The sequence below is a fragment of the Prionailurus viverrinus genome, chromosome B1 (assembly GCF_022837055.1).
Source record: "Prionailurus viverrinus isolate Anna chromosome B1, UM_Priviv_1.0, whole genome shotgun sequence".
NCBI lineage: Eukaryota > Metazoa > Chordata > Mammalia > Carnivora > Felidae > Prionailurus > Prionailurus viverrinus.
In genome coordinates, this window is record NC_062564.1 from 96,958,673 (window position 1) to 96,981,879 (window position 23,207).

Consider the following 23,207-nt stretch of genomic DNA (forward strand, 5'->3'; position numbering starts at 1 on the left):
AAATTATTCTGGGGGTGCCTGGGTGGTTCAGTTGGTTAGGCATCCGACTTCAGCTCAGGTCATGATCTCACGGTTAGTGGATTCAAGCCCCAAGTTGGGCTCTGTGCTGACAGCTTAGAGCCTGGAGCCTGCTTCAGATTCTGTGTCTACCTCTCTCTCTGCCCTCCCCCAGCTCTCACTCTGTCTCTGTCTCTCAAAAATGAACGTTAAAAATAATTTTTTAAAATTATTCTGACTACATAAAAATAAACTTTTTAACTTTAATATTAAATGACACAAATTATTAACAAAATTTTTAAAAATACTTAAACATAACAGAGTTAATAATCTATTGATTTAAAAACCGGGGGGCCTGGGTGGCTCAGTCGGTTGAGCATCTGACTTCGGTTCAGGTCATGATCTCGTGCCCTGTGAGTTGGAGTCCCGCGTCGGGCTCTGTGCTGACAGCTCAGAACCTGGAGCCTGCTTGGGATTCTGTGTCTCCCTCTCTCTCTGCCCATCCCCCACTCATATTCTTGTCTCTTTCTTCCTCAAAAATAAACATTAAAAAAATTGTTTTTTATTTAACCATGTATAAATAAAAGTAAAACCCAGTACAGTTCCATACTCTACTCAGACATTGATTATAAGCTCTACTTAAAAGTAAGTTGGAAATATTTATTTCTTTGAACATTTAAAAAAAATTTTTTTTAATTTTTTTAATGTTCATTCATTTTTGAGACACAGAGAGAGACAGAGCATGAGCAGGGAAGGGGCAGAGAGAGAGGGAGACACAGAATCTGAAGCAGGCTGCAGGCTCTGAGCTGTCAGAACAGAGCCTGATGTGGGGCTCAAACTCACAAACTGCGAGATCATGACCTGACCCGAAGTCGGACACTCAACCGACTGAGCCACCCAGGCACCCCAGAACATTTAAAAAAATTTTAAGAGATTTTGATTTCAGCATATTCTTTTGGACTCAGAATTTTGAATTTTTGTTTAAATTTTAAGCTCTCAACTTTAATTCCTCCTCAGGAAATATAATGGGAAAGCTTACATTTAACCCTGGGGAAATAATAATGCTTACATTTTAATGTTGTACCTTTATGTACACATTGTAATTGGGATGTTTATGTACATGTTATCAATATAATAATTTAATCACAAAGTATCTGACAAACTATGTTAGCCACTCTGGAAAAGGAAACAGTGATTTCTTAACATTTGTTACTAAACGGTCCTTACGAATTAATTTACTTTTCCAAGAGGAAGACTTTCCCAGAACATTCCTGTTCCCAAGTCCTCCCATGGAAATAGTAAGTTTCCTGATTAATGAGTTTAGGAAAAAAAACAGAACCTACCAAATCAGCACCTTTCCTCTTTTTCCTTTAGGAACTAGCTGTCCACAAAAAGCAAGTATTGTAGGCTGCTTTTTAAATTTTTTTTTAAATTTATTTTAGAGAGAAAGAGAGAAAGATCACATGAAGGGGGAGAGAGGGAGGGAAAGGGAGACAGACAGAATCCCAATCAGGCTCCTCGTTCAGAGCGCATCAGGGAAAGGGGGGTGGGGCCTCAATCCTATGACCCCAAGATCACCATCTGAGCAGAAACCAAGAGTCAAAAGCTTAACTGACTGAGCCACCCAGGTGCCCCTGTAGGTTGCTTTTTCGTCTGTCACCTTCACAGGGACAGACTCCCCAACACAGATAGAAGGAGGACCTGCAGTTGCAATGCAACCAACTGTGTGGACACATTTGTCTAATTCCAAGTTCAACATGAGGAAGTCCTTTGTGCTGCTCACTTAAACAACCTTATCAACCCAGACTTTTTAATTTGAAAGGATGATACTAAGCTGCTAAATAAATAATCTATGTGAAAGATGAACAGATGATTTTAAAAAGAAATACAGGGGGTTTAGGCAAAATACATGAAGTGGGTAGAGAGACAGTTTTCCAGTTATGGAATGAATAAATTACAGGAAAAGGCACAGTCTGATGGATACAGGCAATGACAACGTAACAGTGATGCAAAAGGACAGATGGCAGCTACACTTATGGTGAACACAGCATAACATATAAACTTGAAATCACTAGGTTGTACACCTGAAACTAATGTAATATCGTGTCAACTCTACTCAAAATATCATAATTAAAAATATATATGGGGCGCCTGGGTGGCTCAGGTCATGATCTCACTGTCCGTGGGCTCGAGCCCCATGTCAGGCTCCGTGCAGACCGCTCAGAGCCTGGAGCCTGCTTTGAATTCTGCGTCTCCCTCTCTCTCTGCCCCTCCCCCACTCATGCTCTGTCTCTCTCTCTCTCTCTCTCTCTCTCTCTCTCTCTCTCTCTCTGTCAAAAATAAACATTAAAAAGAATTTTTTAATAAAATAAATATATATAAACGACCAAATATGAAATGGCATTCAATTGCACTAATAAAGAAATGTAAAATAAAACACTTTTTACCTATCGTAATGACATGTGTAATCTATCACTTAAAACATGTATCTTTTAATAAAGCAATTCTATTTCTGGGAAATTACCTGGGAAACAAGACAAGGTACAATCATGTCTGTATGTTTACTGGTGAGTTCGCTGATATAATCATATTTAAGTAAACAACCTATATCTACATTAACATGGTATAGTTATATTACAGTATATCTAAACAAAAGAATGTAAAAGTTTTAGAAACAAGATAAATCTATATGCATTAACATGGAAATAGTCCATCACGTCTTAAATATAATTTTATATACACATAGGGAGAACAGGTAAAACAAGCCTACAAAAGGCTATTTTTAACTAAAATGGAGGAAATTGCCCTTCATGTTTTTAGAGAAAACATAAGCAACCCTAGAAAATTAAAAAACAAATTTAAAACATATTTGTGCGTTTAAATTTGTACATAAAAATTTAAAATACATTTTTTTCCCAAACAGATGAAACCTAACAAATTTAAACTACTAGTGTTTTAAAGTATATATTAACATACATGAATGGTGTATGATCTTCACATCTCCCATTTTTCAAATATCACTGGTGAGACACTATATCAGTGCAACTTTTTGAGTAATATTCCAGTACCTTTAAAATGTTATTCTTTAACTCTGGGAATCTATAAGCTAATAATTCTAAATTAATAAGGAAAACAATTCATTTTAAGAGCTTTAACACTAGAAACGAAAATTGCAACAGTATTACCCAGTCAGGTAAATGCAACATCTTTAATTGTTAACAGATACTTATTATTTATTATACTTCATTAGGACTAAAATCCCTTGTTATTCAAACTGATCTATCAGCATCACTGAATCAATTAGGAACTTATTAAAAATACAGAAATCTCAGGTCCTACAGAATCAGATCTGCATTTTAAAAAGATGCACATGGTGGATTCCTGTGCACATTAAAATGAGAGTTGCTGGTATAATCTGTTCTTTAAAGGCAGACTATGGCTAACCCCATAAGAAAGATATTTTACACCATGACTGCATTTAATCATAATTTTAAAAGGTCAAAATTTGTTTCAAAATAATAAAATCCACAAATTGAGTACCATTTAAATGAAAGTCATCGTTATGGGCAATATACAAACATCAAGAAGACACCCTTTGCCTCAAAGAACATTACAGACTAGAACTAGAAATAAAAACATGAATATGTAATCCTATTACAAGACACTTAGGGGTAATTTCTGTAAGAAAGCTGTGGACTATTAAGGAGAGTAGCTCAGTGAGACCAAGGAAGACTACATACAGGAGTCAGCATATGAACTTGTTTTTCAAGGATAAACAGAATTAAAACAGGGTGGGGGGTGCGCTAAATGGGTGATGGGTATTAAGGAAGGCGCTTGTTATGATGAGCACGGGGTGTTATATGTAAGTGATCAATCACTAATTCTACTTCTAAAACCAATATTACACTGTATGTTAACCAGAATTTAAATAAAAATTGGGGGGGAAAAGAATTAAAGAGATTGAGGATGAGCAAATAGGGCCTTCACCCAAAACACAGGGTACAAAGAAGAGAACATGAACAAAAAGCTAGAATGGTAGGATAAGACCAGATACATTATAGGCTCCCTCCCCATTTAAGTACTCTCTTCTTATGTTAACAACCAATAGAGAGATGTGTAGGATATTTAAGTAGTTTGCAGGGGCAGGGAGTGTAACATAATAGGGATAATTTTAGAGTTGCCTGGGTGGCTCAGTCAGTCAAGAGCCCAGAGTCCCAATCCTGGACACCTGGGTGATTCGGTCAGTCAAGCATCCAACTCTTGCTTTTGGCTCAGGTCATGATCTTATGGTTCATGGGTTCGAGCCCCAGCATCCAGCTCTGCCCTGACAGTCCAGAGTCTGCTTGGGATTCTCTCTCCTCTTCTCTCTCTGCCCCTCCCCCACTCATGCTCTCTGAGTCTATCTGAAAATAAATAAGCAAACTTAAAAACTTTACTCACTTTTCATGACTATAATCATTAGCAAAGTTTTAATTAAGAAAATGCACTGGGGCACCTTGGTGGCTCAGTCAGTTAAGCATCCGACTTCAGCCCAGGTCATGATCTCGTGGTTGGTGAGTTCGAGACCCGCTTTGGGCTCTGTGCTGACAGCTCAGAGCCTGGAGCCTGCTTGGGATTCTGTGTCTCCCTCTCTCTCTGCCCCTCCCTAGCTTGCTCGCACTCTCTCTCTCTCTCTCTGTTAGAAATAAACTTAAAAGAAAAGAAAGAAAGAAAATGCACTGTTATCAACATTACACTAATTTTAAGGGAAAATTGTAGTAAAATGCCATTTTACTACAGTAAATCTTTTAAAAAACATTTTTAAAACTATTTAATTCTCATATTCTAAAAGTGGGACTATCAATTTGTAGTCACTTTAGAGAGCAACTTGTCAACAAATATCTTGTTACCTAACAATTCCAGTTCTCATCATCTATCCTACAGAAAGTCAGACATGTATACCAGAAATATGTATAAAAATGTCGTTTAAGGGCATTCAACTCTTGATTTCGGCTCAGGTCATGATCCCAGGATCATGGGATTGAGTCAGTGGAGCTGGGTATAGAAGGGGGGGGGCAAGTTCAGTCATGGCTGAGCCCCTCTCTCTCTCTCTCTCTCTCTCTCTCTCTCTCCCCCAGCTCAAGCTCTCCTTCTAAAAAAATAAAATTAAAATAAATAAAATAAAAATGCTGTTTGAAACAACCAAGATGTCAACCAATAGGTAAATGGCTAAATGAACTATATCAATTATATTTATGGGCTCCTTGCCAGCAATTTTTAAAATTTAATTTTAAAAACTCACTTATTGTATAGTTACCTTTTTGGGGGGGTGGGGGGGTAGGCTCCATGCTCAACGTGGGGCCTGAACTCACAACCCTAAGATCTACGGACTGAGCCAGCCAGGCGCCTCCCCGCCCATGCCTGGTTGGTGGTCTCAACCAATACTTTAAATGAAAAATGGATGATGATATGATGTTTTAAAAACATACACAAAACACTACATTTAGAAGGAACTGCATGGAAAGGTCTGAATATCAGTAAACAGGATATGTAAGGAGACATCAAAAGTTCTGTTTTTATAAGGAGGCTGTGTTTATGTATCATTCATATAACTTACTTAAAATGTTATTAGAGTAATAATAAGTTTATTTGAAGTTTCTAGGAAGCAGACATTAAGAGAAAGGACAGTTGATGAGGTCAGAGAAGAATAAGGATAAAAAAGATGGACAAATCAGTATTTTTATATACCATGTTTGCGTTGAGTAAAAGAATTGCAATTATATTAGAAAGCTGATTTTTGATATGCAAAATACAGTGATAGCAGCAGGTAAGAGATTAATAAAACCCACATTGTAATTTTAATAAAGGTCTCCAAAAGAAACCAATTACTTTAAAAAAGGAAACAATTACTTTAAACAAGAATTGGAGACAATTCTTTCGGGTCTGCTTACTGAATTCAAAACTGCAATGACACTATTCTAGGTGTCTCAGGTGGGCCAGGCTTTGGTTGAAAAGGCCTCACCGAGATTAAGAGAAATAGCAATACACAGGCCAAAATCATCCTACAAGTGGAATAAAGTGCCTCACAAAGGCTGAAGAAGCAAGAATGATTCACTTGCAGTTTCAACAGAGAAAATTCATGATTATCATGAATAATAATCATGATAATCCCCTTCATTTCCTATAATGTTTCTATCCCTGATGATAAACTTTCCGGCAAAATTTTGTGGATGGAATTCCTGTACCTCATTAAGAGGGTAACAGTAAATCCAGGTTTGGCCAGGACAAGCATGGTTTAAGTCTGTTATTCCAGCATAATTAATATCCTTCTCTTTCCCTCTCTACAGTATCCTGGTTTGTAGGATAAATTACACAGGCTCCCTACCAATAGATTATCCCTAGTTTGCACCTACTCTAAACCTTAAAGGTCCTCTGCTATTTTATTGTTCTTTAAGTTGCAAATATGCTTAGGAAAATGGGAAGCCAAGGCACCCGGATTATAGATGACACTCTTATATTAACTGGAAGAGATGAATACATTCATTTCATTCATTTAAAATGCCCAGTAAAATCGCCAGAAGTAGAACCCAAGTCTCTCAAAACAGTGCAATCTTTCTACACCATAATCTTTACACTATGACTACAAACAGAAGTTGTGGTAGAACAGCTTAGAGTCAGTATTGGGAAGTTTATAAAATTACTGCTCCAAATAGTAAAGAATAGTATTCCTGTAGGCACAGGATTCCAAGAATAGGAAGAGTTGCCTACAGGGAGACATCAGCAAAATCAAAATTGCCATGAACCACAACATACCTCAAGCATTACCTTGTTCTTAACCTCCAATAAAGATGAAGATCCCCAATGAAGGCACCTGAAGTTAATTAAACTCTTAAATAGTTTTCAAAAGGACATTTCCAATTAAAATTCCTAAGTCTTACCTTAAAAGTTTAAAAACCTGTCAAAATAATTTACAACCAAAAGACAGTTCATTTTTTGGTTAATTCACTGAATATAAATTACAATTACAAGTCTAGAAGTAGCGAGGTTGAACAGTCCATTAAGATTCATTAAGGCTTTCTTTCCCTTCGCTAAATGTATGGACATTATGCTTTAAGATTTGTTTCCTTCAGTTAGTGATAGTGAATAAATAGATCTTTACAGCTAGAAGAGAATGATGGTAATATTAAATTTAGAGCAAATTTTTAAGTAGTTTTTTCTGCAAGTGTCAAAATTTATGAAGAATGAGGAGTATTACCATGCAAAGGCTAAAAAAAAAAATCAATTAACATCTCACTCTATTGGACTTCCTCTGAAGAAATGTTTATACCTGCAATATAAATGTAATTAAAACATTTTAATTACCTTATAATTATGCCATATTCTTGAACTCACTTGATTCTCACAACCCTGTAAACACACTCACATTTTCCCCATTGTATTGTTAACCTTTAATTTTAAGAAAAAGTGAAGATTTCCCAGTAAACAGCTGTAATTTCTATATTAAAAGTTCTATTGATTTACTAAGACTTAATTTACAAAATAAAACTAGGAGACACTGCTCTTTGTGTTGTTTTATTTTTTCCACTTAAACTTTAAAAAAAAAAACTACAACCAAAATAAAGCACCTAGGGCCCTACTGTACTGATCAGCTTTCAAATGCTGAGGCTTAATGTAACCTCCTCTGAAGAGGAGGGCTGCCAACCGAAGACTCCCATTTACCTAACATGCAACCCACTCTCATGTCAACTGTCCTATTCAATTATTTCCCACCACAATTTTGTTGGCAATTACTGTATAGTCTCATACTTAATATCACTACTTCTTGTTTTGAAAACGGAGATTTTCAGCTTATCAATTATTTCGCAATGAAAAAAACTACAATGGCGCTTCCACTGCTTGTAAATAAATCCCCTGGCTCTGACTTGCTTCACCCCTTTTTTTTTTTTTTTTTACAAGTCCAAAAGTCCACCAAAACTTTTCTATAGGATGAACTGCATTATCTACCTAGTTTCCCCAACTCACTAACACGTGGGGGGGAGGGGGCAAACTCAATCGAGGCCGCGCCAGGCGGGCGGCTCAGCTACTTTACTCCCGCTGTGCCCCCACCAGTCAAGGAGAAGCTGAGGTCCCACCTCTTCCTGCCGCTCCCTTCCCAGATGTCCATTTATGTAAATAGGCAAAGTGAATGACACCTTGGAACGAAATACCTCCGACTGACAGCGAAAGGAGGCCTGCCCTTCCCCCAGTCCTTCAACAGCCAAACAAATCATCCCTGCACACACCATCCCAGCGCCCACCGCAAAAACCACAGACCTGCCTCCAGGGTTTCCAGTGGGGACGGCGGCAGTCCCGTCCCGGCAGTGGACAGGTGCTGAGGAGGCTTTTTGGTCCAGGGGTTCTCCTTAGGCGGCGGCGGCGGCGGCGGCTGCAGCTTTTCCTCAGGGCCGGCCGCCGCCTCAATCTCCAGGACGTCCTCGGCCGGCAGGTCCCTCGGCAAGGGTGGCGGGGGTTCCCCACCGAAGGGGCCCCCGGGCCCGCGCGCCTTGTGCGCCAGGTGCAGCGCCAGGGGTCTCACGGGCACGGCCGCCTGGGGCACGCTGTACCCCAGCACCAGCGCCGGCGACGGCTCTCCCCGAGCCCCCGCGCTGATGGCTGTCGCGGCCCTCTCTTCACTCGCCGCCTCCTTGCCCTCCCGTTCGGGCGGGGACAGCTGCTCGGCCTGCCGACTCGCCGCTACCAACAGCGACTCCTTCTCAGCAGTCACCGTGGGTGGCTCCTCCCCAGAGTGAGCGCCGGGCACCGGGGCGCGAGCAGACATCGTCCCTTTGCCCCAGCCACCCCAGCCAGGGGGAGCCCGGGGCCAGGGAGCCCGACTGCCCGTCTTTCCGCCGGGGAACCGACTGGCTCCGGCCTGGGGCAGAAAACCCGAGAACCCGGCCGCCACCGCCGCCCGTGTCGGCCGACGCCGTACAAGCGCCCGGCGTGCCGCCGCCCCTCCCCGCGCGGAACGGAGCGCTAACCGCCCGCCGGCCCAGTTCGCCTCAGAGGCACACGCCCCGAGCCAGCCAACAAGCGCCAGGCGCCGCAGCCGGGAGCCGCGAGCCTTCACCTGGCGTGGGCAGCGGTGGACGCGCTACAAGCAGGGGTGGAGGACCTCTAGCGGAGTCAAGGAGGCGCGTGCCCCTAGAGCCGGTAACTGCACAAGGGGGCGGAGACGGGGGCGTGAAGGGGGCGGTCCCAGAGGGCAGAGCGGGGGCGGGGCCTCCCGAAGGAGCGTGACGTGGCTACTCACCGGTTCCTGCCCTCGCAAGGCGGCTGCCCGCGGTGGTTGACGGACTAGCCGGTCCGGGTAACGCCCGGCCTAAGGGCCGGCCCCGCCCCAGCGGCCAGCCGAGGGGGAGGGAAGGCAAACTGGACGATTCTTCTGCACGCGGGCTACCGCAGCCCCGACTGTGGGCGCAGGGGCGGGGCGCGCACAGGGCCTCTGTGACTCGCGGCGCCCTGGCGCCGCCCTCTGCAGAGTGCGGGCGAGGGGCGGGGCGGGCTACGCACGTGGCGAAGGAGGGTGGGGGGGCGGGGCGGTCGCTTGTGCCCCAGGCCCTGACGGAGAATTGAACCGAGGCGGGAGAGGATGGTAGGTAGTCTCCGCCACCTACCCTGGGGTGATTTTCTTGCGGACCGGGGTCCCGGACTCTGCGTTAGACCCTTCGCCCCGTGAAAGTTTCCCCCTGAGGATTTGGGGCGCTGCGATCCCTTTTAATCCCGAGCCACGTCCAGAATGGAAATTGTGTAATTTGTAGGTAACTGTTTATGAAACCTTTGTCCAGGGAGTCGGTTTAGTGCACTTCCCCACCCTTATTTCCAACCCTCGAACTGAAATACATTTAAAATGTTCTTGAGGAAAACAAATGGTTACTATTTCGCCGGCTTTTTGTTGTTGTTACAAGTTCCTTTGATTTGTAGAGATAACACTTGTTTACAAAGTAACCATGTTTCCTAATATTTTTTCCTGGAATGGACATATTTTAAAAGGTACAAATATGTATTGATTAAATCCAATTAAGAGCTTTCTACTTGGCAGTCACATTCAGTGAATGATGATATTGGTTTCATAGGCATGTATTTATAAGTTAATGTTTATGTTCCTGTGCAAGGTCGCTGAAAATGGGTTTGACCCAGTGAAAATTTTTTCACCAAAGAACACCCCTCCCTCAAAAAAACAAAAAAAAAAACAAAAAAAAAAACTGTACCTGGCCATTTGTATGCACTTTGGCAATGGGTCCCTCCTAGCTTCCTTGAGAGCTGACAAGCTAGGCAGAAAGCTTGTACGGGACTCCTTTCCCAGGGGGGTCTCCCTTCAGTCACATTAATTTCCAATTTATCTGACCCTGAGCAACCTTCAGGACCCATTACCAGTTGAATAAGGATTGTACTTATATTTCCAAGGAGGCCCCATCTTCACTAGCTACATTATTGGTAAAGCCTTGTTTTGTTAACTATCAACTAGCTGCTCTTCCTGTTAGAATCAGCCTTTTGGAGTCCTGCCAGGTAATACTTGGCTTTGTTTACAAAAGGTCAGCAACAAGTTCACACTGGAAGTGACTGAGAGAACACATTCTATTTTACTATCTGTTTCAATACAGGTGGATTGAAGACTGATTCTGTTGAGGAAAAGGTTATGTGGAATGGTGTCTGAAGTTAGATTCATATGGGCTACCTAACCATGGTTGGTAGTTTTGTTTGCTGCTGTTTTGTTTTTGTTTTGTTTTGTTTTGTTTTGTTTTTAAGTGAATTATAAAGGTGCTTTATTGAAGAAACACAGGAGGACTTTTTTGGAACTAGATTGTGGTTGCAGGAAGAGAAGAACTGGAGGGTAAATGTGTACTCAAAAGGTCTCTAAAGATTCAGTAGTTGGTGTTTCAGATCTTCACTGTAATACAGTGCCACTAATGTCAGTGAAGGGAGTTGTCAATTTGTTGTCCCTCTTTTAAACACATATTAATAACTCCTATTTCCACATAGCTGCCTCTTGGAAACAACTTTACCTGTCTTCTATTTGCCTCTCCACCCTTTGCCTCCTTTTGTGCCAGGCAGAGCTGATCTGTCCAGATTGCACTAATGAATTCCCTCACAGTCCTTGGTATCTCGATGGGTTCAGGGAGTAGGAAGTATATGCAAGAGATTGGAGGCCAGAAGATAGTGGGGTCGTAGTCCATATTCCCCAGGCTGGTCAATTCCATATTCACCAAGGGTTAACTGCACTCTCTCTATTCAGTTATCTTTCCAGTTCTTTCCTTTGTCCCTTCAAGCCAATTAATAACTGGTAGTCCTTGGGGCACTGCATTATCTCTCATTGGTTTCCCTGACTCTTATGCTGTACCTCTGTAAGTCATCCTTTTAATAACTCTATTCAAATTATGCAGTTTAACCTTTCCATCTGATTATTTTTTAAGATTTTATTTTTAAGTAATCTCTGCACCCAACATGGGACTCAAACTTACAACCCCGAAATCAAGAGTTGCACACTCCACCAAACCAGCCAGTTACCTCCATCTGATTTTTTTTTTTTTTTAATGTTTACTTTGTGAGAGAGATAGTGCATGCATGCAACCTAGGGGTTGGGGCTGGGGGCAGAGAGAGAGGAAGACAGAGAATCCCAAGCAGGCTCCACACTGTCAGCACAGAGCCCGATGGGGAGTTGGATTCTATTAACCATGAGATCATGACCAGAACCGAAATCAAGAGTCAAACACAACTGACAGCCACCCAGGTGCCCCATCATCTGATTTTTTTTTAAGTTTATTAATTTTGAGAGAGAAAGAGCACAGGAGGGGCAGAGAGGGGGAGGGAGAGAGAGAGAGAGAGAGAGAATCCCAAACAGGCTCCTTACTGTCACTGCAGAGCCTAATGCGGAGCTCTGTCCCATGAACCATGAGATCATGACCCGAGTCAAAATCAAAAGTCGAATGTTTAACCTACTGACCTAACCAGGCGGCTCCCATCTGATTTTGATGGGACCTTGACTGACCCAATTTGTCTTTGCTGAAATTCCGTTATGTTAAGTCATTTGGCCTCTGCTGCTAATTGCCAGATTCATCTGCTGCTTCTTAGTTGAAAATCAAGGAAGAAAGATTGGCTCAATTAATTTTTTGTAGCCAAATTATTATCCATTCTGTGGAGTATTTTCTCGTGAGTAGAGTCCCCATTTAGCCTGGAGGAACAAAGCTGTTTGGTTCAAAGCACTGCCATCAAGGCAATTAAGGTGGGAGAGCCAGTTAGTAAGAACGTGAAAGACGTACATATTTTAACCAAGTTGAAGTATCTTTTCCCTACTTTAGTGAATGGCACCACCTTCCAGTCTATATAATCTAGGAGTTATCCTTTAACCTCTCCTTTCCCTCACTCTCCATAATTCACTAGTTTACAAATATTTCTCAAGCTTCTGCCAGGCAGTGTGCTAGGCACTCACCAAGACCAGTACCTCCTAAATGTCAAGTTCTGCTTTCTCCACTGTCACCATCCTACTCCAAGATGCCACCATGCTTATATGATACGTCATACCCTCTTAACTGGCCTCTCTGCCTTCACTTAGACCTAACTGATAAAATTGTTGTAAAGGTTGCATGAGCTACCTTGTAAAGTGCTTACCATGTAAAGCTACATGTAAAGTGCTTACCAAAAAACCTTGGCTCAATGATACTATTTTTTTTTTAACATTTATTTATTTTTGAGACAGAGAGAGACAGAGCATGAACGGGGGAGGGGCAGAGAGAGAGGGAGACACAGAATCGGAAGCAGGCTCCAGGCTCTGAGCCATCAGCCCAGAGCCCCGTGCCGGGCTCGAACTCACGGACCGTGAGATCGTGACCTGAGCTGAAGTTGGACGCTTAACCGACTGGGCCACCCCGGCGCCCCAATACTACCTATTTTTATTGCTTTTAAAGCCAGACTTAATCAGGATAAATGACCCTAATTTTACCCAACTACTGAGATTAGAAGCCCTATTTATTTATGTATGTATGTATTTATTTATTTATTTTTCTGGTGGAAAACTGGAATCAAGAGCAGGTTATAGGGTTATCTTTTCAAAGAAGGGAGACTGGTTCTCTGGGCCCTCATAAGTTATGAAACACCTAAAGTAATTATCCTTATACAAACTTGATGATCCCATTGTTCAAATGAGCCTTTAAAAGATGATTCTTGTTTTTCCTGTTTAGACTATGCTTATGTATTGTCAGATGACTGAACCCACTCTTTCTCCCCCTCCCCCTGGTGCCTTAGGAAATTAAAATCCCATGAGAACATCAAGATCTTTATTATTATTACCAGTGCAATTTAGGTTCAAGCTGGTAAAAACACAATGTACAAATAGCTGTAGTGTATGCTAGAGAAGTTTCAAAGAATGCATTAGATATAAATTATTTCAAAGTCAGGAAGTCCAAGGAGAAGATAAAACTTGTGAGAAGTGAGATGATTCATTTTCAGAAATACTTATTTAGTGCTGTGCTGTCTAGTTAACAATAGGTTTACAACCTATTGGAAATATGTATAAACTTACTCCCCCTCCACAATGGAGTCCCAAACCCTTAGACACTTCACTTCCTGGTTCTTCTTCCCCTCTCCATTTCACAGCCTAATTTTTCTCGGGCTTTGCAGTGAGTAAGCGCTAAAGAACTGAAGTCTCTGCATCACCTCAAGGAATGTACATTTGTTCCAATCAGACTATTTTTTGCCTTATATGGGCATAGGCGACTTCCCCATAAAGCTGTAACCTCTTAGTACTCAGCCAATGAGGAATCGAGGGGGGGTATTTCACACTAGGAGATAAATTGCCTGCTGTAACTGCCCCAAGTATGCCTGTCCATCAGACATATGCTCTTGCAAGAACATTGATTAAAGCTTCATTTCACTGTGCTCCCAGTGTCTGTGCCCGGCCTTTGATTGGGTCAGTGGGATTGTTTCTCACAAAACTGAACCCAGAGATTTTTTTTAACTTCTTATAAAATAGCCACTTTTGAAAAGACTGATTTTTTAGCAAGATGTACTGAGCCATCCTTACTTTCAACTCATAGAGCTTTGAGCCCTGTTTATCGGAATAATAGCTTTCCTTATGAGCTGAATGCTCAGATAAATATTGCATACTTCCAATTATCTTTAACCTTCAAGGCAGGATCAATGCTAATGTATGTTTGAAAGGCTTTGCACCCTTTTTTCAGTAAATAAATATCAATCCTAGGCACAGCATAAAAGCACCTTTAGAAATTTTTACTCTATTATACAAACAGGTAAAAACACTGTGCTTGCTATGCAAAAATAGGTTCAAAACAAATCTAGGGTACTTTTCAACCGATTGTTGTTCCAAACTGGATGCTCTCTTTACTTTTTAGGTATGTTTTAATAGACTAGTTTAATACAAATAGGAACTCTAAATAAAGTTTAAGTGTCTAGGGGCTCCTGGGTGGCTCAGTCAGTTGAGCATCTGACTTCAGTTCAGGTCATGATCTCAGGGTTCATGAGTTTGAGCCCTGCATCGGGCTCTGTGATGACAGCTCAGAGCCTGGAGCCTACTTTGGGTTCTGTCTCCCTCTCTCTGCCCCTCCCCCACTCTCAAAAATAAAACAATAAAAACAATAAAAACATTAAAAAAAAAAAAAAAAAGAACTCTCAGCCAGGGGCGCTTGGGTGGCTCAGTCTGTTAAGCGCCTGACTTCGGCTCAGATCATGATCTCACGGGTTTGTCAGCCCCACATCCCGCTTCACATCATCTCTCCACCTCTCTCTGCTCCTCATCTACCACACATATTCTCTCTCTCCCTCTCAAAAATAAACAAACATTTAAAAAAAAAGAACTCTCAGCCAATAATAGCTAAGATTGATACTGAAAACTGTCTTTCCTATCATACTATTTAGTCTTCTTTCTTTTATAATAACTTGCAATAAGACAAATAATAGGAAGTAATATTTAATCTTTTTTAAAAAGACTAAAACTATAAGCTCAAGATAATATAACTTTTTCTCTTCCAATTTTCAAATAACAGGACTTTCAAACAATAGGGTTAGTAATCTGTCTGAATTCTTTCTACTATCTAATTATATTTAATATTTGTATAGCGTCCTAAATACTAGTGCAACAAAGATGAAACCTTGTTTTTTTTTTAACGTTTATTTTTGAGAGACAGAGACAGTGTGCTCAGGGGAGGGGCAGAGAAAGAGGGAGACACAGAATCTGAAGCAGGTTCCAAGCTCTGAGCTGTCAGCACAGAGCCTGACGCAGGGCTTGAACCTGTGAACCGTGAGATCATGACCTGAGCCAAAGTCAGACACTTAACCGACTAAGCTACCCAGGTGCCCCCAAAAGGCAAGATCTTTAAATTCAAGTTTGGATGAACTTCAGTGGTTGACATCAGAAAATATAAGCTTTGTAGAGAAATTAGGAAAATTTCTTATCAGTTTTTTAATACTTATGGTTTATTTTAATCAATTCAATAAATATTCACTGAAAGCTTACTGTAGTTCAGTAACTAGGCTAGACCCTGGGGATATACTAGTGAACTGGTCAGTTCCAGAACTTACACAGAGATGTTGAATGCATTGTGCAGTGGCTTTCATACCTCATGAATTGATATGTACAATTAAATCAGAAGTTTCACAAACCACTACTTATCTTTACTAAGTGAACACACTCTTATGTGATCTATTCTCTTCCATTTCACTTTTTTTAAAAAGCACAAAATTAATTAATTTCATGGTATAGGTACAGATCATAATGTACAGTTTGAAAAATGACAGTGGCACAGTGATTAAACTGAAACTAGATTATCTGGATTCAAATGATAGCTCTGCCACTTCCTAACAGTAAAACGGCAAATTACTTAACCTCTGTGGTTTTGTTTCTCCATCTGTAAAACATGAAAAATTATTGTACCTACTGGACTTCAAGCTGTACTACAAAGCTGTAATCATCAAGAAAGTATGATACCGGCACAGTAACAGACACTCAGATCAATGGAACAGAATAGAGAACCCAGAAATGGACCCACAAACGTATGGCCAACTAACCTTTGACAAAGCAGAAAAGAATATCCAATGGAATAAAGACAGTCTCTTCAGCAAGTGGTGCTGGGAAAGCTGGACAGTGACATGCACAAAAATGAACTTGTACCACTCTCTTACACCATACACAAAAATAAACTCAAAATGGATGAAAGACCGAAATGTAAGATAGGAAGACATCAAAATCCTTGAGGTGGGGCGCCTGGGTGGCTCAGTCGGTTAAGCGTCTGACTTTGGCTCAGGTCATGATCTCGCGGTCTGTGAGTTCGAGCCCCGCGTCAGGCTCTGTGCTGGCAGCGTGGAGCCTGGGGCCTGTTCCAGATTCTGTGTCTCCCTCTCTCTCTGCCCCTCCCCCGTTCATGCTCTGTCTCTCCCTCTCTCAAAAATAAATAAACGTTAAAAAAAAAATTTAAAAAAATCCTCGAGGAGAAAGCAGGCAAAAACCTCTTTGACCTCAGCCACAGCAACTTCTTACTCAACAGTGTCTGGAGGCAAGGGAAACAAAAGCAAAAATGAACTACTGGGAACTCATCAAAATAAAAAGCTTCTGCACAGTGAAGGAAACAATCAGCAAAACTAAAAGGTAACCGACGGAATGGGAGAAGATATTTGCAAACAACATATCAGATAAAGGGTTAGTATCCAAAATCTATAAAGAACTCCTCAATCTTAACACCCAAAAACCAAATAATCCAGTGAGGAAATGGAAAAAAGACATGAATCAACAATTCTCCAAAGAAGACATCCAGATGGCTAACAGACACATGAAAAAATGCTCATCATCCCTCATCATCAGGGAAATACAAGTCAAAACCACAATGAGATACCACCTCACACCTGTCAGAATGGCTAACATTAACAACTCAGGCAACAACAGATGTTAGGGAAGATGTGGAGAGAGAGGATCTCTTTTGCATTGTTGGTGGGAATGCAACCTGGTGCAGCCACTCTGGAGAACAGTATGGAAGTTCCTCAAAAAATTAAAAATAGAACTACCCTATGACTCAGGACTTGCACTACTAGGTATTTATCTAAGGGATACAGGTATTCTGTTTCAAAGGGGCACATGCACCCCAATATTTATAGCAGCACTATCAACAATAGTCAAAGTATGGAAAGAGCCCAAATGTCTATCGATGGATGAATGGATAAAGAAGATGTGGTATATATATACAATGGAGTATTACTTGGCAATCAAAAAGAATTAAATCTTGCCATTTGCAGAAACGTGTATGGAACTAGAGGGTATTATACTAAGTGAAATTAGCTGGAGAAAGATAAATATCATAAGACTCAGCTCATATGATGACTTTAAGATACAAAACAGATGAACATAAGGGAAGGGAAGCAAAAATAGTATAGAAACAGGAAGGGGGACAAAACATAAGAGACTCTTAAATATGGAGAACAAACAGAGGGTTACTGGAGGAGTTGTGGGAGGGGAGATGGGCCAAATGGGTAAGGGACATTAAGGAATCTGCTCCTGAAATCATTGTTGCACTATATGCCAACTCAGTTGGATGTAAATTTAAAAAATAAAAATAAAAATAAATCATTTAAAAAAATAAATGAAATGGTAAAGAAAGCATAAAAATAAAAAAATATGGCCAAGGTAGATATTATATAACTTTAATAGGCACAATTCAAAAGAAGATATGTAAAAAAAAAAAAAAGATATGTATCACATCACATATTTATAAAACTACATAGAAACCAAATGCATAAAGGGGGATAAGAGATATGTAAAATGTTAATAAATTATAATTATAGTCAGATATTTCAAAACTTTCAGAATTAAAAAAAAATAATTGTATTTACTTTACATGGTTATTGTGAAAATTTAAAAATGTTGATTTATTTAAAACTCATTGAGTGGTGCCTGGCAAATAGTAAGGGCTAATAACTACAAGTCATTGTTGTTATTAGTATTACTATTATTTTTATTTTATTGGAGACTAATAAAAAGTAAACTCAGTAACTACAGATTGTTAGCAACAGTTAGTGAAGAAAACAAATATGGGAGGTAAAATTTAAAGTGAGAATTAAAGTATGAGAAGGAACACGCCATGGGACAAGTATTCTTTTAAAATGAACGGAGCTTCCTGTTAAGGATTGAAAGACGAAGCTGGAGTTGTGTGGTTACCAAGGCCTCAGAAAGAGACTGGTATCTAGCATATAATAAAGCATAGCTAGAGAGAAGGCTAAAGCGATAGCCTAAGGCAGACCTGCAGGGGACTCTAGATTATAGCAGAGTTTGAATTTTATTCTTTGAGCAGTAGGAAGCCACTATAAAATATGAGGATTTAGCACACTTACTTGAGCCCATCCACCATTCTCCTATTTATTATTTATTTATTTATTTTTAAGTTTATTTATTTTGAGAGAGAGACAGAGAGAAAGCACAAATAGGGGAGGGGCAGAGAAAGAAGGAGAGAGAGAATCCCAAGCAGGTTCCACACTGTCAGCACAGAGCCCGATACAGGGCTCGATCCCACAAACTGCAAGATCATGACCTGAGCTAAAATCAAGAGTTGGATGCTTACGTGACTAAACCACCAGGCACCCCGAGTGTTCTATGCAATTTTAGACAGAATCTCTTACATCCTCACTCTGAAAAGTGAGAATATATGACCCAACCCTTTGCTCTATCTTCCAATTTTTTTTTATATTAACATCTTAACCTTCTTTATTTTTAAATATAGCATACACAGAAAAGTGCTCCCACATAACTTAAAAACCCACACATGTACCAATTAATGGGTAAAGTGAACAACCATGTAATGGCTACCCCAGTTAAGAATTAGAACCCCATGTGTTTCTATTTACAACACTTTCCTCCCCTTAAGGAAGAAATCACTTTCTTACTTTTCTTTATGGGTTATCACCTAATAATTTATCCCACAGATTTGCCTAGTTTTTTAAACTATATGTAAGTGAACTCTTCCTATAAGTACTGTATCATTTTGGGAGTAGAATTTCTGAATTATAGAGTATGCATATCTTAATCTATTACAGATATTGCCAAACCATTTTCCAAACTTTGGTATCAATTTACATTCCCCGTGGCAGTGTTTGAGAGTATGCCATATCATGGACAACATTTCTTCCTTTTTTAAAAAAATTTTTTAATATTTATTTTTGAGAGAGAGAAAGAGACAGAGTGCAAGTGGGGGAGGGACAGAAAAACAGGGAGACACAGAATCCAGAGCAGGCTCCAGGCTGCTGTCAGCTGACAGAGCCCACTTGGGGCTCAAACCTGCGAACTGTGAGATCATGACCTCAGCCAAAGTCGGACACTTAACCGACTGAGCCATCCAGGTGCAACATTTCTTCCTTTCATATACATTGTCAAGAGTGATCATTTATATTCTATTGTGCAACCATAATGTGGTTCTTTATGCTTTGTTCATAGACTGGTTCTAAATTTTAAGAATCTATAAACAGCTTTATTTTATGAGTGTGTAGATATTCCTCACTGCAGAACAGTGTTATGTGCTAGGATTGCATTTCCTTCTCTATGGTTTCAGTGTCATGATAACCTAGAAACAAGACCAACTGTATTCATATTTTATACTTCATCAGTATGAAATAATCAACAAATTCCCACTACATTTGAGTGAAATCCATATATACATGGCTACTGATTTTTCTGGTACAGTTCCTGTTTTTTCCAGGAGTTCCTGATTGTTCCTGTTTTCCCTGCTTCCATGATTTCACATTCTCATTGTTTACCTCCTACCTTTCTAGCCACTTCTCAGTCTATCTCTTTAATTCTTCATTGTCTAAACATTAATTGTTGGTGGCAGTACCCGAGACTATGTCTTAGGTTAGCAGATTTTCAAATTGTGCTCCTAAATCCTTTTTAGGGAATATTTAGGGACACTTTTTTTTTTTTAAATGTTTATTTCTTTTGTGAGAGAGAGCATGAGGAGGGGGAAGGGACAGAGAAAGAGGGAGAGAATCCTAAGCAGGCTCTGTGTTGTCAGTGCAGAGCCCGACACGGGGCTCTCATGATCATGAGATCATGACCTGAGCCGAAATCAAGAGTCAGGTGCTTAACCCACAGAGCCACCCAGGTGTCCCTTAGGACACTCTTTTAGGGAATCTTTAAGGTTGAGGTCAAAACTGTTTTCATAATAATATTAAGATATTATTTTGCCTTTTCCCCTTGTCGATATCTGTACTGATGGTGCAAAAGCAATGGTGGATAAATCTGCTGGTGACTCACCACGAATCAAGGCAGTGGAACCAAACTGTTCTAGCCCTCATTGTATTCTTCAGCCACACATTCATAGTCAAAACAACAAAAATTCTTGAGGCACCTGGGTGGCCCAGTCAATTGAGCATCTGACTCTTGATTTGGGCTCAGGTCATGATCTCAGGGTTGTGGGATGGAGCCCCCACATTGGGCTGAGCGTGGGGCCTGCTTAGGATTCTTTTGATCTCTCTTTCTGCCCCTCTCCCCTTTGCTCCCTCCCTCTCAAAAAAACCAAAAACAAAAAACAAAAATTTCAAGCTTCACCTAAGAATGTCCTTGATGTCAAAATTATTAATGTGATTAAAACTTAACCCTATAACTGCTTCTTTTAAAAGTTGATTTATTGGGGCGCCTGGGTGGCGCAGTCGGTTAAGCGTCCGACTTCAGCCAGGTCACGATCTCACGGTCCGTGAGTTCGAGCCCCGCGTCAGGCTCTGGGCTGATGGCTCGGAGCCTGGAGCCTGTTTCCGATTCTGTGTCTCCCTCTCTTTCTGCCCCTCCCCCGTTCATGCTCTGTCTTTCTCTGTCCCAAAAATAAATAAAAAAACGTTGAAAAAATTTTAAAAAAGAAAAAAAATAATAAAAGTTTATTTATTTTGAGAGAGCACAGGGGAGAAAAGAAGGAGAGAGAGAATCCCAAGCAGGCTCCATGCCATCAGCATAGAGCCCGATGATGCACTGTGAGATTATGACCTGAAAGCAAGAGTTGGATGCCTAACTGACTGAGTCACCCAGGCGCCCCTTAAGGGAGTCTTTTAATATTCTGTGTGATGAAATAGGAAGGGTACATAACTCACTTCTGCGGTATATCAAAGTATGATGGTTGTCTTGAAGAAAAGGACTAGATTGAGTGGTACATGGACTAGCTCCTTTCTTCATGGAACCCATTTGTACTTGAAAGAACACCTGACAACAGAGTAGGTTTACTCATGCTTAGATAATTTGGCAGACATTTTCCCAAAAATGAATGAAGTGAATCCGTCATGTCAATGGAAACAACTGATGATACCAGTGATAATATTCAAGCTATCAAGAGAAAATTAGAATTTGGAAATCGTGTAACTACAGCATGAGCTCAACAGCTTCCTAATGCTTGAAGACTCTTTTCTGATGAGATCAGTAGTAATTTTAATAATATAACTTTTTGATACTGTGTAATGAAGTGTGTCAACATTTGGAAGGGCTGCATAACGAAGCTAATATTTTTTCAAATGACTAAAAACATTACCAAATCATACATTGGTAAGACAAAGGGTAAGAAAGGCTATTGGCTTTCTTTTTCTGACTTAAAATGTTTTTACTATTATTACATAGTACTTCAATATGAACAATCATATTTATTACAATTTAACCATTTGATTCCAAGGCAATCATAAGCACTAGTGAAAATATGTTACTTAAAAAATGATTCAGCATTATATGGATTTTCTGGATCGGGATGTGGTAAACTATGGCCCATGGGCCAAATCCTGACCACCACCTATTTTTACACAGGTGCAAGCTAAGAATGGTTTTTACATTTTTTTAATGGTTGAAAAAAGAGTTTTGGGGACACATAAATACTGTATGAAGTTTGAATTTCAGTTCCATAAATAAATTTTATTGGAATACAGCATGCTTATTCGTTTACATATTGTCTGTGGCTGCTTTCGCACCACGAAGGCAGAGTTGAGTAGTTGTGAGAGGAACCATATGTGGTGCTGTCATCACTCTGTCCTATTGCTAAAAGGCAAATATCAAGAGAGAAATCCAATAGAATTCCATAAATACTCCAAATGATGATGAATATGTTTAATTAAATGCATTTGCTTATAAATGGGTATCAGTTTTTGGCAATACTTATCTGTATGAAAAGACATTTTCAAAGTTGAAATACAGTGTATAAAATCTAATTACAGGTCAACATTAACAAATGAGAATTTGGAACAGATTTGAGGAGAGGTCTAGACACCAGCCACCAATTCTTTAGTTCTCTATTATCCTACACCAACTGAGTTTCCAAAAATTCAATTCAGTTCTGACCTACCTAGAGTTAGTGTCCAACCTCACAAATTAAAGGACTCATTCCCACAAGTCTGCCCTCACTTCAGATATCAGCCACAAATAGGGTACCCAGGCCACCCAACACTTTTGCCCATCCAACTACAAATCAGTTCCCACAAACCCCTCCTTAGGTTGAATAATTTGCTAGACTGGTTCACAGAACTGAGGAAAACACTTTATTTACACTTACTAGTTTGTTATAAAGGATGTAATTCAGGAACAGCCAGATGAAAAAGATAAGGTTATAGGGGAGGAGGTATTCAGAGCTTCCATGCCTTCTCTGGGCATGTCACCTTCAATGTATTCGTGGAAGCTCCCTGAATCTCACCATTTAGGGGTTTTTCTGGAGGTTTCATCACTTAGACTTGGTTGATTAAACCATTGGTCATTGTGATTAACTGAACTTTCAGCCCCTCTCCCCTATTTTACTGACTATACAATAAAAGCTAAAAAAGCAGTGTATATGTTGCCAAGGTAATTTGCAAGACCACCATGTTTATTAGTGAAACAGAATCCTTGATGTCCCTGCAGACTCCAACTTGCTCACCAATTTCAGAGGGAGAATGGAAGACATGGGGTGACAGAGGTTCTTGGGGTGTTTGAGCCCGGAGATGAGAAAAGGACTCAAACAGGGAGCAAAGGGACAGACTTAATAGGAAAAGCAGCTGCATAAAAACCCTCTTCTTGAAGGATTTCTCAGGGCAACAAGCAAGAATTTGACCAGGCCAGGACACCTGGGTGGCTCAGTCAGTTAAGCGTCTGACTTTGGCTTGGGTCATGATCTCATGATTTGTGGGTTCGAGCCCCATGCTGGGCTCTGTGCTGACATCTCAGAGCCTGGAGCCTGCTTCGGATTCTGTGTCTCCCTCTCTCTCTG

The 23,207-nt window shown here is 40.5% G+C and overlaps 1 protein-coding gene across 18 annotated transcripts in view; it reads right to left on the reverse strand.

Annotated features, from left to right (window-relative positions):
* Window positions 1–9,447, reverse strand: part of LARP1B (La ribonucleoprotein 1B) — a 123,975-nt gene extending 114,528 nt beyond the window's left edge. For 3 of the 18 annotated variants that reach the window (XR_007151550.1, XR_007151549.1, XM_047855929.1), the window contains exon 1: window positions 8,290–9,238. Coding sequence is in view for 11 of the 18 variants with exons in the window: in XM_047855929.1 (XP_047711885.1) it covers window positions 8,290–8,794 (505 nt within the window). In the remaining 7 variants the exon portion in view is untranslated. Of the gene's footprint in view, window positions 1–8,289; window positions 9,242–9,268 lie in introns of those variants that run through there. The other 15 variants (XR_007151551.1, XM_047855931.1, XM_047855930.1 and 12 more) reach the window with 8 other exon arrangements.
* Between the last annotated feature and the right edge of the window lie 13,760 nt (window positions 9,448–23,207).